A 12,120-nucleotide genomic window follows, 5' to 3' on the forward strand; every position below is an offset into this window, starting at 1 on the left:
TGATGAAATGGTTTTCTGGACTGGAGGCAATATAAAAATGTAAACTATTACTACAATTAATGAATTGCAGAACTGGGAATAAAACTCAGCTCTCCGAACTTTGAGACTCTTGTCCATTATGCGTTAATGTGAAATGCTCTCCGTGACTTCCAGTATAGGACTTAGCAGTTCACTTTCTTACATAAAATAGAATCTAATTATCAATCATACATACATATTGTTGACTCAGATCGTGTGATCATTTTTCATCCGTTTGAGTTATACGCAGAAAAATAAAATAGGTGCTCTTGCTAGAAAATTTCTTGGCTAATTCTCACAGTAACATAGGATAAGAACGTTGTCCAACATTTCTCAATGCCATGTTGTATTTTCAGCCTGTTTATTCTGGCATCTTCCTTAGAAGCAGTGTTAGTGTTGAATAAAAGTTGAGCAATTAAAAAGAAAAAATAAACATCAGGAACTTTGTAGATCAAAACTTGTGAACACATCCTTGGGGCACTTTAAGAGAAGTTAAGTGATAACATCATTATAATATTGTGTTACTTCTTTGATCTGCTGAAAAGCTAAGTGATATAATCAGTATTTTATTTCTGAGTTTTCTTTCCAGTTGCTGCATGTGGCAACAAAGCTAAGACGTAGGTTAATTATAAAAGCTTTTGTCCTTTTCCTCACCCTATTATAGACTTCTTCCTTGTTAAAGTGCATAAGAATAGAGGGAACTAAGTTTATTGTTATGTATTATATTGCTGTATGATTACATATATACATACACATATATTACTGGATGGTTTAAAAGGCGAAAGATTTATGCGATCTGAAGAGAAACCAGAGTATTTTTTTTTTCAACGTTTTTTTATTTTTGGGACAGAGAGAGACAGAGCATGAACGGGGGAAGGCAGAGAGAGAGGGAGACACAGAATCAGAAACAGGCTCCAGGCTCTGAGCCATCAGCCCAGAGCCTGACGCGGGGCTCGAACTCCCGGACCGCGAGATCGTGACCTGGCTGAAGTCGGACGCTTAACCGACTGCGCCACCCAGGCGCCCCAAAACCAGAGTATTTTTACTGTATGATTTAAGACAGGTATTCAAGAGATGGTATGTTGTAGTGGAAAGAACATGGGCTTTGGACTCTGAAATTACGGGTCTCAGTTTTCCATCTGACTCTTTGAGGCTGGAATCAAGTAACTTTTCTAACCATGGTTTCTTTATCTGTAAAAGATGAAAACTAATGAAACTTATCCCTTGGATTGTCAGAGGAATTGTATGGTATTCTCCAAATAATTGAAAGGCAGCTAAACATGCATATCATAATAGGAAGATAAAACAAAATTAAAATCATTTAAAAAATGAGGCACACAAATATAAAGTTAGGAAATTTAGAGAGAGTCAGCAATGGAATTAATTCGGAAAACATATGCTATGGAGCCCTACACAATTGCTATGGCTGGGCCACAAAATTGAGTCTGAACTTCCTTGCTGTTGTCCCAAAGAGAAAAAACATGGCTCAAGTCATTACAACAACAGTGTTTGTCCGTAGGATTAAAAACAAATCAGTAGTTTCGTGATTCCTCAAAAAACTGAACATGAATCACCATCTGATCTGAAATTTCTAGACACATACCCAAAATAACTGAAAACAAGTATTCAAACAGATATACCAATATTCGTAGCAGTGTGGTTCACAATAACCAAAAGGTGGAAACAACCAGAATGTCTATCAATGGATGAAGAGATACCCAACATGTGGTACATCCAAGCAATGAAACATTTTTCAACCATAAAAGAAAATGAAGTACTGATACATGGTACATCCTGGATGAATCACAAACACATTATGTTAAGTGGTCAGACACAAAAAGTCACATGTTGTATGATTCTACTCATATGAAATATTCAGAATAGTTAAATCCATAGAGACAGAAAGCGGATTAGTGGTTGCCAGGAACTGAAAAGAGGGAGAAATAGGAAATGCTTGCTTAAAGGTTTTCTTTGGGAGTGACAAAAAAAATTGTAGACATTTGCACAACATTGTAAATATACTAAGTGCTACTAATTATATACTTTTGTTTTTTATTTTCGTAAAGATTTTATTTTTGAGTAATCTCTACACCTAACATGGGGCTAGATCTTACAACCCTGAGATCAAGAGTCGCATGTTCTACTGACTGAGTCAGTCAGGTTTATTTATTTTTGAGAGAGAGAGAGAGAGAGAGAAACACAGAATCTGAGGCAGTTTCCAGGCTCTGAGCTGTCAGCACAGAGCCCAATGTGGGGCTCGAACCCACAAACCTCTAGATCATGACCTAAGCTGAAGTCAGATGCTTAACTGACTGAGCCACCCAGGCGCCCCTTAAATGCTTAATTTTGTTTATGTGCATTTCACCTCAATAAAAGATAAAACAAAACCAAAGCACAAATAAATGAGTTGTCTGGAAAAGTGAAAGTATTCCTTCCTTCCTTTTTTTTTTCTTTTTAGAGAGAGAGAGTGTGTGTGTGAGTGGTGAGGAGGGGATGAGGGGCAGAGAGAGAGAGAGAGAGAGAGAGATCTCAGAATCTCTCTCAGAGTCTGATCTCAGCAGAGCTTGATCCCACGACCCTGGTATCATGACCTGGGCCAAATTCAAGAGTCGGATGCTCAACAAGCTGAGCCACCTAGGTGCGCCTAGTGTAACTATTTCTAATACTAAGACCAGAAAGGACATTCTTTAAGGAAACAAACCCTCAGCAATATCTTTATCTGATTGTAATGTCCGATTTCGTATTCTTTAGAAGGTCCTTTAATATAAGCTGATGTCACGACTATGAAAGGAAACATGGTAGAAGGTATTTTACTGGAAACCAGGCAGGGTGTATTATTAGTAATGTGGCTCCAGGGACACTGGGTCTCTGATGAGCAGGCTTAAGATAGAGATAAAACTTAAAACATCTAGAAGAAGAAATGGATGGTGTATCCTTCTGCAATTTATCATAAATATTTCCCTTAGTCAAATTTTGGGAAACTATAGAGCAGGAGTTAGTTTGAGGCTGCATTCTCTGTAAAGTATATGGGTGCAGTTTGTCAATTTAGTTCTGTGCTTTAAAAGTTAGCCCATCTGGAAAGTAAGATCTTCTGGTAGATAAGGAGAATGTTCAAAGTGAGAAGTGACAGTGCCTGAGGTAGTAAAGTTTCTCCTGGGAAAGTTTGAGTCTGCTCAAACACCCAAACAAAGGGTAATCATGACCCCAAATATTTTATGCAAAAAATCATGCTCTCAGTATCTTCAGGAAGGAAAGATTTCTTGTAGGCTACATGAAACCGTGCATATGTAAAGTTTATATGAATTGTAGTTCTCATTGTTTTGACTATCTGGCTATAATGCCCAACATGTAAACAAGATACTCCACATACAGTATTTATTCATCATTTTCAACCAATACTCATTGAATGTTAATTATGTGCCAAGGAGGGCAGACAATATTATGAACATTTTAGAAAATAATAAATGGAGTTTCTGAGAGCCTAAGATGTGCCCTAAATCACATAACTTAGACTTAGAAATGTTTGGTTCCTAGTTCATTCCACACCTTGCTAACATGGGTTTGACAGGGGCTGACATGACCAAGGACCATGGTTGTCAAAGCCTTTCCTCTTCATTAACTATTAATGTGAGTATTAAATGTGTTGGGCAAAGTTTCACCATTTCTATTTGTCTGTGCAGTGGCATTTTCTTTAATTACTATTACATGGTGTTCTTAGGAGCCACACTAGCAAACACACACAATGCTTGATTTTACATTATTGGCTAACATTTATTGAGTGTACATTGTATGCTCAGGTGTGGTGCTACGCATTGTGCAGACATATTCTCATTTAATCCTTAAAAGAGTCTTCGGAGACATATTTATCATCCCTCTTTTGTTTATACAGAAACTAAGGCTCAGAAAAATTAAACAACTTGCCCAAAGTCACAGGTAGAAATATAAATATTCTGACAATCCTCATAGGAAGATATATAAAGGTGCATGAAAATCAGAAGCCAAACCAACAGACTTTTATGATTCCAGTAGAGTATGGAACAAATGTTGAACTAAGAATAAAAGTAAGAGACAGAGCTGGGTTCATATTCAGTTTGTTTAACTCCAAAGCTCCCAGCTTAACTGCTATGCTATACTGACACATTAGTCTGTAAGTTTGTAATCATTTGACTTTTCACCCAATTATGGTAATAAATTCTGGGTCATTACCATCATAGTGGATAAAATTTACTGTGACTAACGCTCTTATAAGTGCTTAACAGTCATAGATTCAGAAACATTTGTAAATTTTAAAGTTCTCTAATAAAGAACAAGGAAGTGCCCCTTCATATAAAAAAATTTTTTTTTAAAGAAGATGGCAAGCTTTGGTAAGAGAAGTCAAAACTTCAGGTTACCGAGTGTGATTCTGCTGTGGGATTTGAAACGTTGAAAAGCTAGTATCTATGCTTGTGACTAACACATCTTTCTGTTCAGATGTGTATAACAGGGTAAAATAACCCATTTGACAAAAAAAATTACTACAGTTTGCCAGATATTGTGTTGGGTGCTGCTGGGTAGCTGCCAGGGGTTGAGGAAAAGGGAAGTGATCTTTATCAAACTGGGCAAACTTCACCTGTCTGGGATTCATTATCTACTGGGTAAATGAGGCGGTTGTGTACCCAGGTCTTATTGTGTCTGGTTTTTGGGGGGTTTGTGTTCAGGTTTCTTCTCCCCATTTGCCACTATTTCCATGTTAAAATATCCATCTCATACTATCCTAGTTTTGCAATTCATTAATTAGTTCAACAAATGTTTATCGGACTTCTAGTATCAAGCACGATAGGAATGAAGTTTCTAATAATAGAAGCAATAACGGAGCTTACTGTTCAAAGGAATAAGATAATAAATAAAGAATATCATTTACAAAACAAATACATAAAAATAATCATTAACAGTTAATAACTACAGGTTGGAAAAATACTAGGAGGGAAAAAAGATGGCGTGTTGCCCTTTTTATGAGTCACAAAATGAAGCAAATGATAGATTCTTTCAAATACAAAAATGACCACCTATCGAGGTTACCAGATTTTAAAGGGGGGGGGGGGGAAGACACTTTACAACCAACTAAAGAATTAATAATAATAAAAAGGATGGATAGCCATTATTCTTGCAGAAAGTTGTATTGGGACTGGTTTACTCTGTATCTTTTCTTTGTAATAGAAGAGAGGCTTCTCAAAAAGAGCAGAGAAAGAACTCATTTTTTTTTTTTTCTTTTTAAGTCAAGCGGAAAGACAAAGTGAAAAGAAACCAGAGTCAGGGAAACTGCCAACCTAGTCTGGCCATAAGGATTTCCTTTAGTCTGTCTAGGTTCCCCGCGGGAGCAGGGACTGGATGGGAAGAAAACCAATGTCTTGAACTTTAAGGCAGATTTTAATTACTATTGCCCGGTGACAGGAACCTGGGAAGAGGTCAAGGTGTGGTTAGGCAAAGGCGGCTCCCGGGAAAGGCACTAGGAACGGCAGGACATGGAACTGCAGGAGAAAGCGACAGAAAGGTGGAGGAGAATGCACTGGCACCCCAAGGTGAGGGAGTAGAAAAACTCTCCGCCGGGGGAGCCGCGCGCCGCTCAGGTGGCCCTTTCCCGCTCAGGTGAGCTCCTCCCGCGCCTCCCATTGGCCCAGGCGTCCGTGGCGCTGGGAGGGCGACGCAGCCCGGTCTAGTTCAGGGTCTAGGGCGGCGCGTCACTTCCGGTAGCGCGGAGCTTGTAAAACACCCTGGAGAGAAAATGGCGGCGGCAGCGGCTTCGGCGCCTCAGCAGCTCTCGGATGAGGAGCTTTTCTCTCAGCTCCGCCGTTACGGCCTGTCTCCTGGCCCAGTGACGGAGAGCACCCGCCCGGTCTACCTCAAGAAGCTGAAGAAGCTTCGAGAGGAAGAGCAGCAGCAGCACCGGTCCGGGGGCCGCGGCAACAAGACGCGGAACAGTAATAACAATAACACGGCTGCTGCCGCGGTCGCCGCGGCGGGAGCGCCGGCGGCGGCCGCGGGGCTGGGGGGCCGGCCGGTCTCTGGCGACCTCTCCTACTTGCGGACTCCTGGGGGTCTGGGCCGAATCTCGGCCTCTGGCCCGGAGAGCCCCGTGGGAGGGCCCGGGGGCGCCTCGGCCGCCCCCACGGCTGGCAGCAAAGTGCTGCTGGGCTTCAGCTCGGACGAGTCGGACGTGGAGGCCAGTCCCCGGGACCAGGCCGGCGGCGGCGGCGGCGGCGGCGGCGGCGGGAGGAAAGACCGGGCTTCGCTCCAGTACCGCGGGCTCAAACCGCCGTCGGCGCCCCTGGCCGCCAGCGAGGTGACTAACAGCAACTCGGCCGAGAGAAGGAAGCCCCACTCGTGGTGGGGGGCCCGGCGGCCGGCGGCTCCGGAGCTGCAGACCCCGTCGGCGAGAGATGCAGCCGCGGAGGACGAGGAGGAGGAGGGGGAAGACGGAGAGGACAGGGACCCAGAGGCCGAGGAGCCGCTGTGGGCGAGCCGGACGGTGAATGGCAGCCGGCTTCTCCCTTACAGCTGCCGGGAGAACTATTCGGACTCGGAGGAAGAGGAGGACGACGACGTGGCCTCCAGCAGACAGGTATTAAAGGACGACTCCCTTTCCCGGCATCGGCCCAGACGGAGCCATAGTAAGCCTCTCTCTTCGCTGACTGCTAAATCGGCCGGCGGCCGGCTGGAGACCTCAGTTCAGGGAGGGGGAGGAATCCCGATGAATGACAGGGCGGCGGCTGCGGGGAGTCTAGACAGGAGCCGAAACCTCGAAGAGTCGGCGGCGGCGGCGGCGGAGCAGGGAGGAGGGTGTGATCCCCTGGACTCTAGCCCCATTCCTAGGTACCGTGTCACCGCTAAGAAACTGGCCCCTCTCCTGCCCCCGCCACTGACCGACATGGACTCAACCTTGGATTCGTCCACAGGCTCCCTCCTTAAAACCAATAATCATATCGGCGGCGGGGCCTTCAGTGTGGACTCCCCCAGGATTTTTTCCAACAGCCTCCCTCCCGGTGCAGCGGTGGCTGCCTCCAGTTCACTCAGGATCAATCACTCCAATCATACGGGCTCCAATCACACCTACCTGAAAAACGCATACAACAAACCGAAGCTTTCCGAACCCGAGGAGGAACTTCTCCAGCAGTTTAAACGGGAGGAGGTGTCCCCTACAGGGGGTTTCAGTGCCCACTACTTGTCGATGTTTCTCTTAACTGCTGCCTGCTTATTTTTCCTAATACTGGGACTGACTTACCTAGGAATGAGGGGGACAGGAGTATCCGAGGACGGAGGACTCAGCAGTAAGTATTAAACCCTGTGGGTGAGGTCACAAAGGGGGTGTTGCTAGTGGTCTGCCCTCACCGCATTGGGCATTTTGCACGAGGTGACTTCTGCCTTTAAGAACATGTATTAACAGCGACACGCGGCAGATCGAGTGCATTTGTGTCATCTCTAAGAAAGGACGTTACCATGATCAGAACGAGAATCCCACGACTGGTGTTACAATTTTTCTGTATAATGTAGTGGGAAATTCAACACCTCTCGTAAAGCGAAATATTGCCAGCTTGTCAGCAAAATGCATTTATGTGTGGGTCATAAATTCTCTTTTAGCCTTAGATAATTATGTGTGCAGATGCCAATGAACAGTTTTGAAGTATTTTGATTGTTACGGGACATCATAAATGCATAAATGTTACAAATCATTTGAGATGATTTTTCAGATTGAGTTGTGATTCTACAAGGTAACGTAAGATCGCTTGAAATTCCAGTTAAATACTTTGTAGTATGAAGTTATACATCTAGGTAGTTCTATAATTTCTTTAAAGTGAATGAATATAGAAAGTAGGAAGACACAACTCTAAGTTGATTGCTGAGCCCAGAGCATGCCCCTTCCCACCAGTGAAAAAAGTGGTGGTAGGGCAGGGCTGGAGTTGGCCGTGAGATTTTTCCGTTATTGGTTTCTAGGCCCTGCCGTTTACTTGCTAAAGGACTGTAGGCAGGTATGGTGTGTTCATTCATTCATTAAGCCAGCTTCATCTATGCTGAGCACTTAAACACAGCAGTGATAAGTCAGAATATCTGTTCTTCAACACAAGAAGATAAGTACAGATCATTTTGTGTTCTGTGAAGGAAATAAGGATGGAGTAATTGATACATGCTATTTAGAGATGGGGAGGGTAGCTACTATGTGAGGGGAGACCTGAAGTAGGAGGAGACAGCATTGTAGGGGGACAGGAGAGCTGTCCTGGCAGAGATTATAAGAAAGGCCTTGAGTTGAGCCAGAGCCCTCCTGTAGGTTAGAGTGGTTACAGCACCTTGAGCCAGGGGGAGCGAGCCCGAGTTTGAGCTTCCCTTTCCTAATCCTAAAATGATGCTAATGTTGATTAGAATGATGCCTACGCAGATTAAAAGAGGGAAAAGTAAATGTAGTGTGCGATGGACTGCTGAATATATAATTTCTTAATGTTAGGGCCCCCTTCCCACTCCTCCTGAAATCTGTCCCTTTCATCCAACTTGAAGTCACTTTATCATTATTGGTATTTATAAAATCAGGCTTGCGATTGTTTTTTTTTGTTGTTGTTTGTTTGTTTCAAAATAGTGAATGATGCAGTTAGCGGATTTAAAAAGAGTAGGAGTCAGAATAGTGTAACCTTTGATTTGTGTATAGCCATTTCTAAGATCATCAAATAACAGATTATTACTATATTGCTTCATTAGGGGGGTTAGAAGAGGACTGAAACCCAGCACTCATTTTAACTGGTTCCCTGGGAGCAAGAGTAATATATTGTCTCCTGTCTCAGATAATTTGGGAGAAAAAGAAATAGGTCATATTAGAAGTTAAACTAATGGAGTGCATATAAATTAAATGACATTATCAGCAGTACCTATTTGTATCTGTTTCTCTAATAGCTAACTGTATGACCTGGCCTTTTTCTGAGTACTTTATACATATTATCTAATTGATCTTCCCAACACATCACAGATGCAGGTTTTATAGATGAGGACAGTGAGGCAAGGAAGAAATGACTGACTAGCTAGTGAGTGATAGTACTAAGGTTTGGCTTCAGTTTTTTTTTAAATAAATTGTATTTATTTTTTTAAGTTAATTTATGTATTTTGAGGGAGAGAGAGCATGCATGGGAGGGGCAGAGAGAAAGAGAGAGAATCCCAAGCAGGGATTCTCTGCACCGTCAGCCCAGAGCCTGACACGGGGCTCAAACCCGTAAAACGCGAGATCATGACCTGAGCTGCAATCAAGAGTCGGATGCTTAACTGACTGAGCCACCCAGGCACCCTTCAGATTTTGTTTTCAACTGTAAAGCCCGTATTCTTAGCACTACTTTGGATACTGTTTGTAGAGAGCTTTCTAAATAAGAGAGCACTTTTATTAGGACTGAGAAAATAATTGAATATTGGTAGGATTTCATAAAGAATTACTGATGAGCACAATTCTCAGTTAAGGTGACTGTCACATCTGTTAAGATGAATGAGTAATGTTTCCTTAGATACTAAAATTTCAGATGGAATAGAAAAGGATAGGACTGCTAGGGTTTTAGTAGCCCCCTCACCTTCACCAGTATGACAGGAAAGAAATTATAAAGTGTTTTTTGTTTTAATGAACGGTAAATGTAACGTAGTTTGGGTGATGGAAACAACAGTGATTAAGAGGTAGAGGATCTGGGTTCTAGGACTTGGTCCACATGACTTTAGTCAAGGTCTGTATTAGACGGGTGTAATAATTTCTGCTGTCTGTGGTGATGTTAAGAGGATCAAATTAGATAGTTTATTAAACAACCATAAAGTGGTATTATTCAAAAGTTTAGATAAAATTCGTTGTATTTCTGGTAAATTATAGTATGTATGTAAAGGAAAATTGTTTCTGCAAATATTAGTTAGTAGTATATTTACTTATTCAACATGTAATTTTCATTAACTTCCACTAAAATACACTGTAGACATTGATACAGAAATTTGAATCAAAGTTAGGGAATCCTTAAATGTACTATATATGTGTTATATATTTGACTTACTGTATAATATATAGTGGAAAGAAATGCCTGCTAATTCAGTTAGTTTGCACACCTAACGGTGAATAATTTTCACTCCCTATGTTTATGTGTTCTGAGTCCTTTGTCATGAGTATAATGGTTAACCAAGGCTTAACCATAGGGTTCATTGGTCAAATAGTGTGCTTGAGGAAATACTTTTACTTTGAGTAATAATTTCACCGGAAGATTGTAGGTTATATATGAGAATAAGCTTTAGTAAGCTTTTATTAGCTGTCATTTAAATTACGTACAACATGTAATAGATTAGCCTTTTAAATAGTTCTTAATCATTTGGTCTTTGAAAAATTTTTATCAATATCCTAGTTTTATTAAATTACTTTTATTAATTAAATTACTATGAGTCTCTTCTTCCTCATCTGTAAAATGAGGGGGTTGGATTAGATGATCTCTAAATTCTTTGTAGCTCTAAGGTTTAAGATTCTAACTTTGAACTGTCCTACCAAAACAATTCAAGGATCAGTCTACAGTGAGATTAGATCATGACAACCCAGCAAAAGAAAATGGAAATGCAGAATACACTATCTTAGGTACATATGGGCATTATTTAAAAATTGTTTTCAATTATAAAAGACATGATTTTTGAAACATTTATGATTTAGAAAATTTGGATAGAGATCTATGAAGCAAAAAATGAATAGATAGTAGGTATATATATCCTTCTAGTCTCCCACTTACCCCTGGTATAAATAAGCTCAAATAATGCCTTTCAAAACTTTCTTAGTGCTTTTCATGTAAACACCTACATTCATATATATATGTGTTTGTGTACATTTTCATTCAACAATAGAGTGCCTACTATGTGCCAAGCACTATTTCAAGCATTCTAGCGGGGGAAGATGGGCAAGTAAATATGAATTTAAGAGAGTGATGATTGCTAACACAAGTTTATGATAGTAACTTTGCCTGGGGTAGAGGGATATGTAATATTACATACAGGTGAGCAGGCCTCTCAAAAGAGGTGACGTTTGAATTGAAATCTGAATGACTTGAAGGAACTAGCTGTTGACAGGGAGCAAAACATTCCAGGAAGAAATAACAGCCAGTGCAGGACTCTTGGGGCAAAAACCAGCTTGGCAAGTTGAAGCAACAGAAGAGAATGGCCAGTGTGGCTAGGGTATAATGAATGAGAATGGCATATGATGAAGTCAGAACTAGGCAGGGGCCAGTCATAAAGGACCTAAAGGCCTTGAGGGCCTTGGAAAGGAGTCTGAATTTTATCTTAAGTGATATCATACTATACCTAGCCTGCAACTTATCTTTTTCCCTTAACCTTGTATTATGGGTAACTTTATACTAAGTTTAAGTACGAGGCATAATTTAAAAATCTCACTCTCCCCTTGTCCCTTTCTCATCGTATAAAAATGCTAAAATCTCTGCCACCCTGGAAATGTTGTTCTTCAACCCTCTGTTCTTCTCTAGCTGTTACTCTCTTCTCAGCAAAGACTGATATCTTTTTGCCTCTGCCATTGACTCAGCCCCTGTCTGGTGTAGCTTTGTTTACCATCCATTCCTCTGGAATCTCTGCTTCAAGTCATTAGTTAACTCAATTGCCAAATCCAAGAGAGGTGTTGAAGTTCTTCTTATCTTTGCCTCTTTGAAACATTCAGTGCACTGATAACTCCTCCTTCTTGAAACTCTCCCCTTCCCAGACTTCTGCATCACTACTCTCTTCCAGTTTTCATTTACTCCTGTCTGTGTTTTAAATATTGGTGGTCTCTGGAACTCTTGTCTTTGTCCCTATCCTTTGGTACAGTTTCCCTAGGCCCTTTCCTCCACTGGCCTGGGTAGTACCTCCTGATTTTATATATTTACCTTAAATGTTCTCTCCTGAGTTCTAGACTTAACTGTTTGTTTATTGGACAGTTTTTTTTTTTTTTTTTTTTTCCTGGATGTTCCAGAAGTACCCACTCTGTGTACTCATCAGCTTTCCTTTCACCTTCTTTCCCCCATTCTGTTCCCTGTTTTAGTTCATGGCACTTCCGTCTACTAGGACTCAGCTAGGAACTTTGAATTTACCTAGAGTCCTTCC

At 41.5% G+C, this 12,120-nt stretch overlaps 1 protein-coding gene across 1 annotated transcript in view; it reads left to right on the plus strand.

The window, feature by feature from the left end:
* Positions 1-5,741: 5,741 nt before the first annotated feature.
* LEMD3 (LEM domain containing 3) overlaps positions 5,742-12,120 on the plus strand; it is a 64,955-nt gene continuing 58,576 nt past the window's right edge. Inside the window, exon 1 of the mRNA XM_043562957.1 lies at positions 5,742-7,322. Within this exon, the coding sequence (XP_043418892.1) occupies positions 5,780-7,322 (1,543 nt within the window). The 5' untranslated portion in view covers positions 5,742-5,779. The remainder of the gene's footprint in view (positions 7,323-12,120) is intronic.

The sequence above is a fragment of the Prionailurus bengalensis genome, chromosome B4 (genome assembly GCF_016509475.1).
Source record: "Prionailurus bengalensis isolate Pbe53 chromosome B4, Fcat_Pben_1.1_paternal_pri, whole genome shotgun sequence".
Lineage (NCBI taxonomy): Eukaryota > Metazoa > Chordata > Mammalia > Carnivora > Felidae > Prionailurus > Prionailurus bengalensis.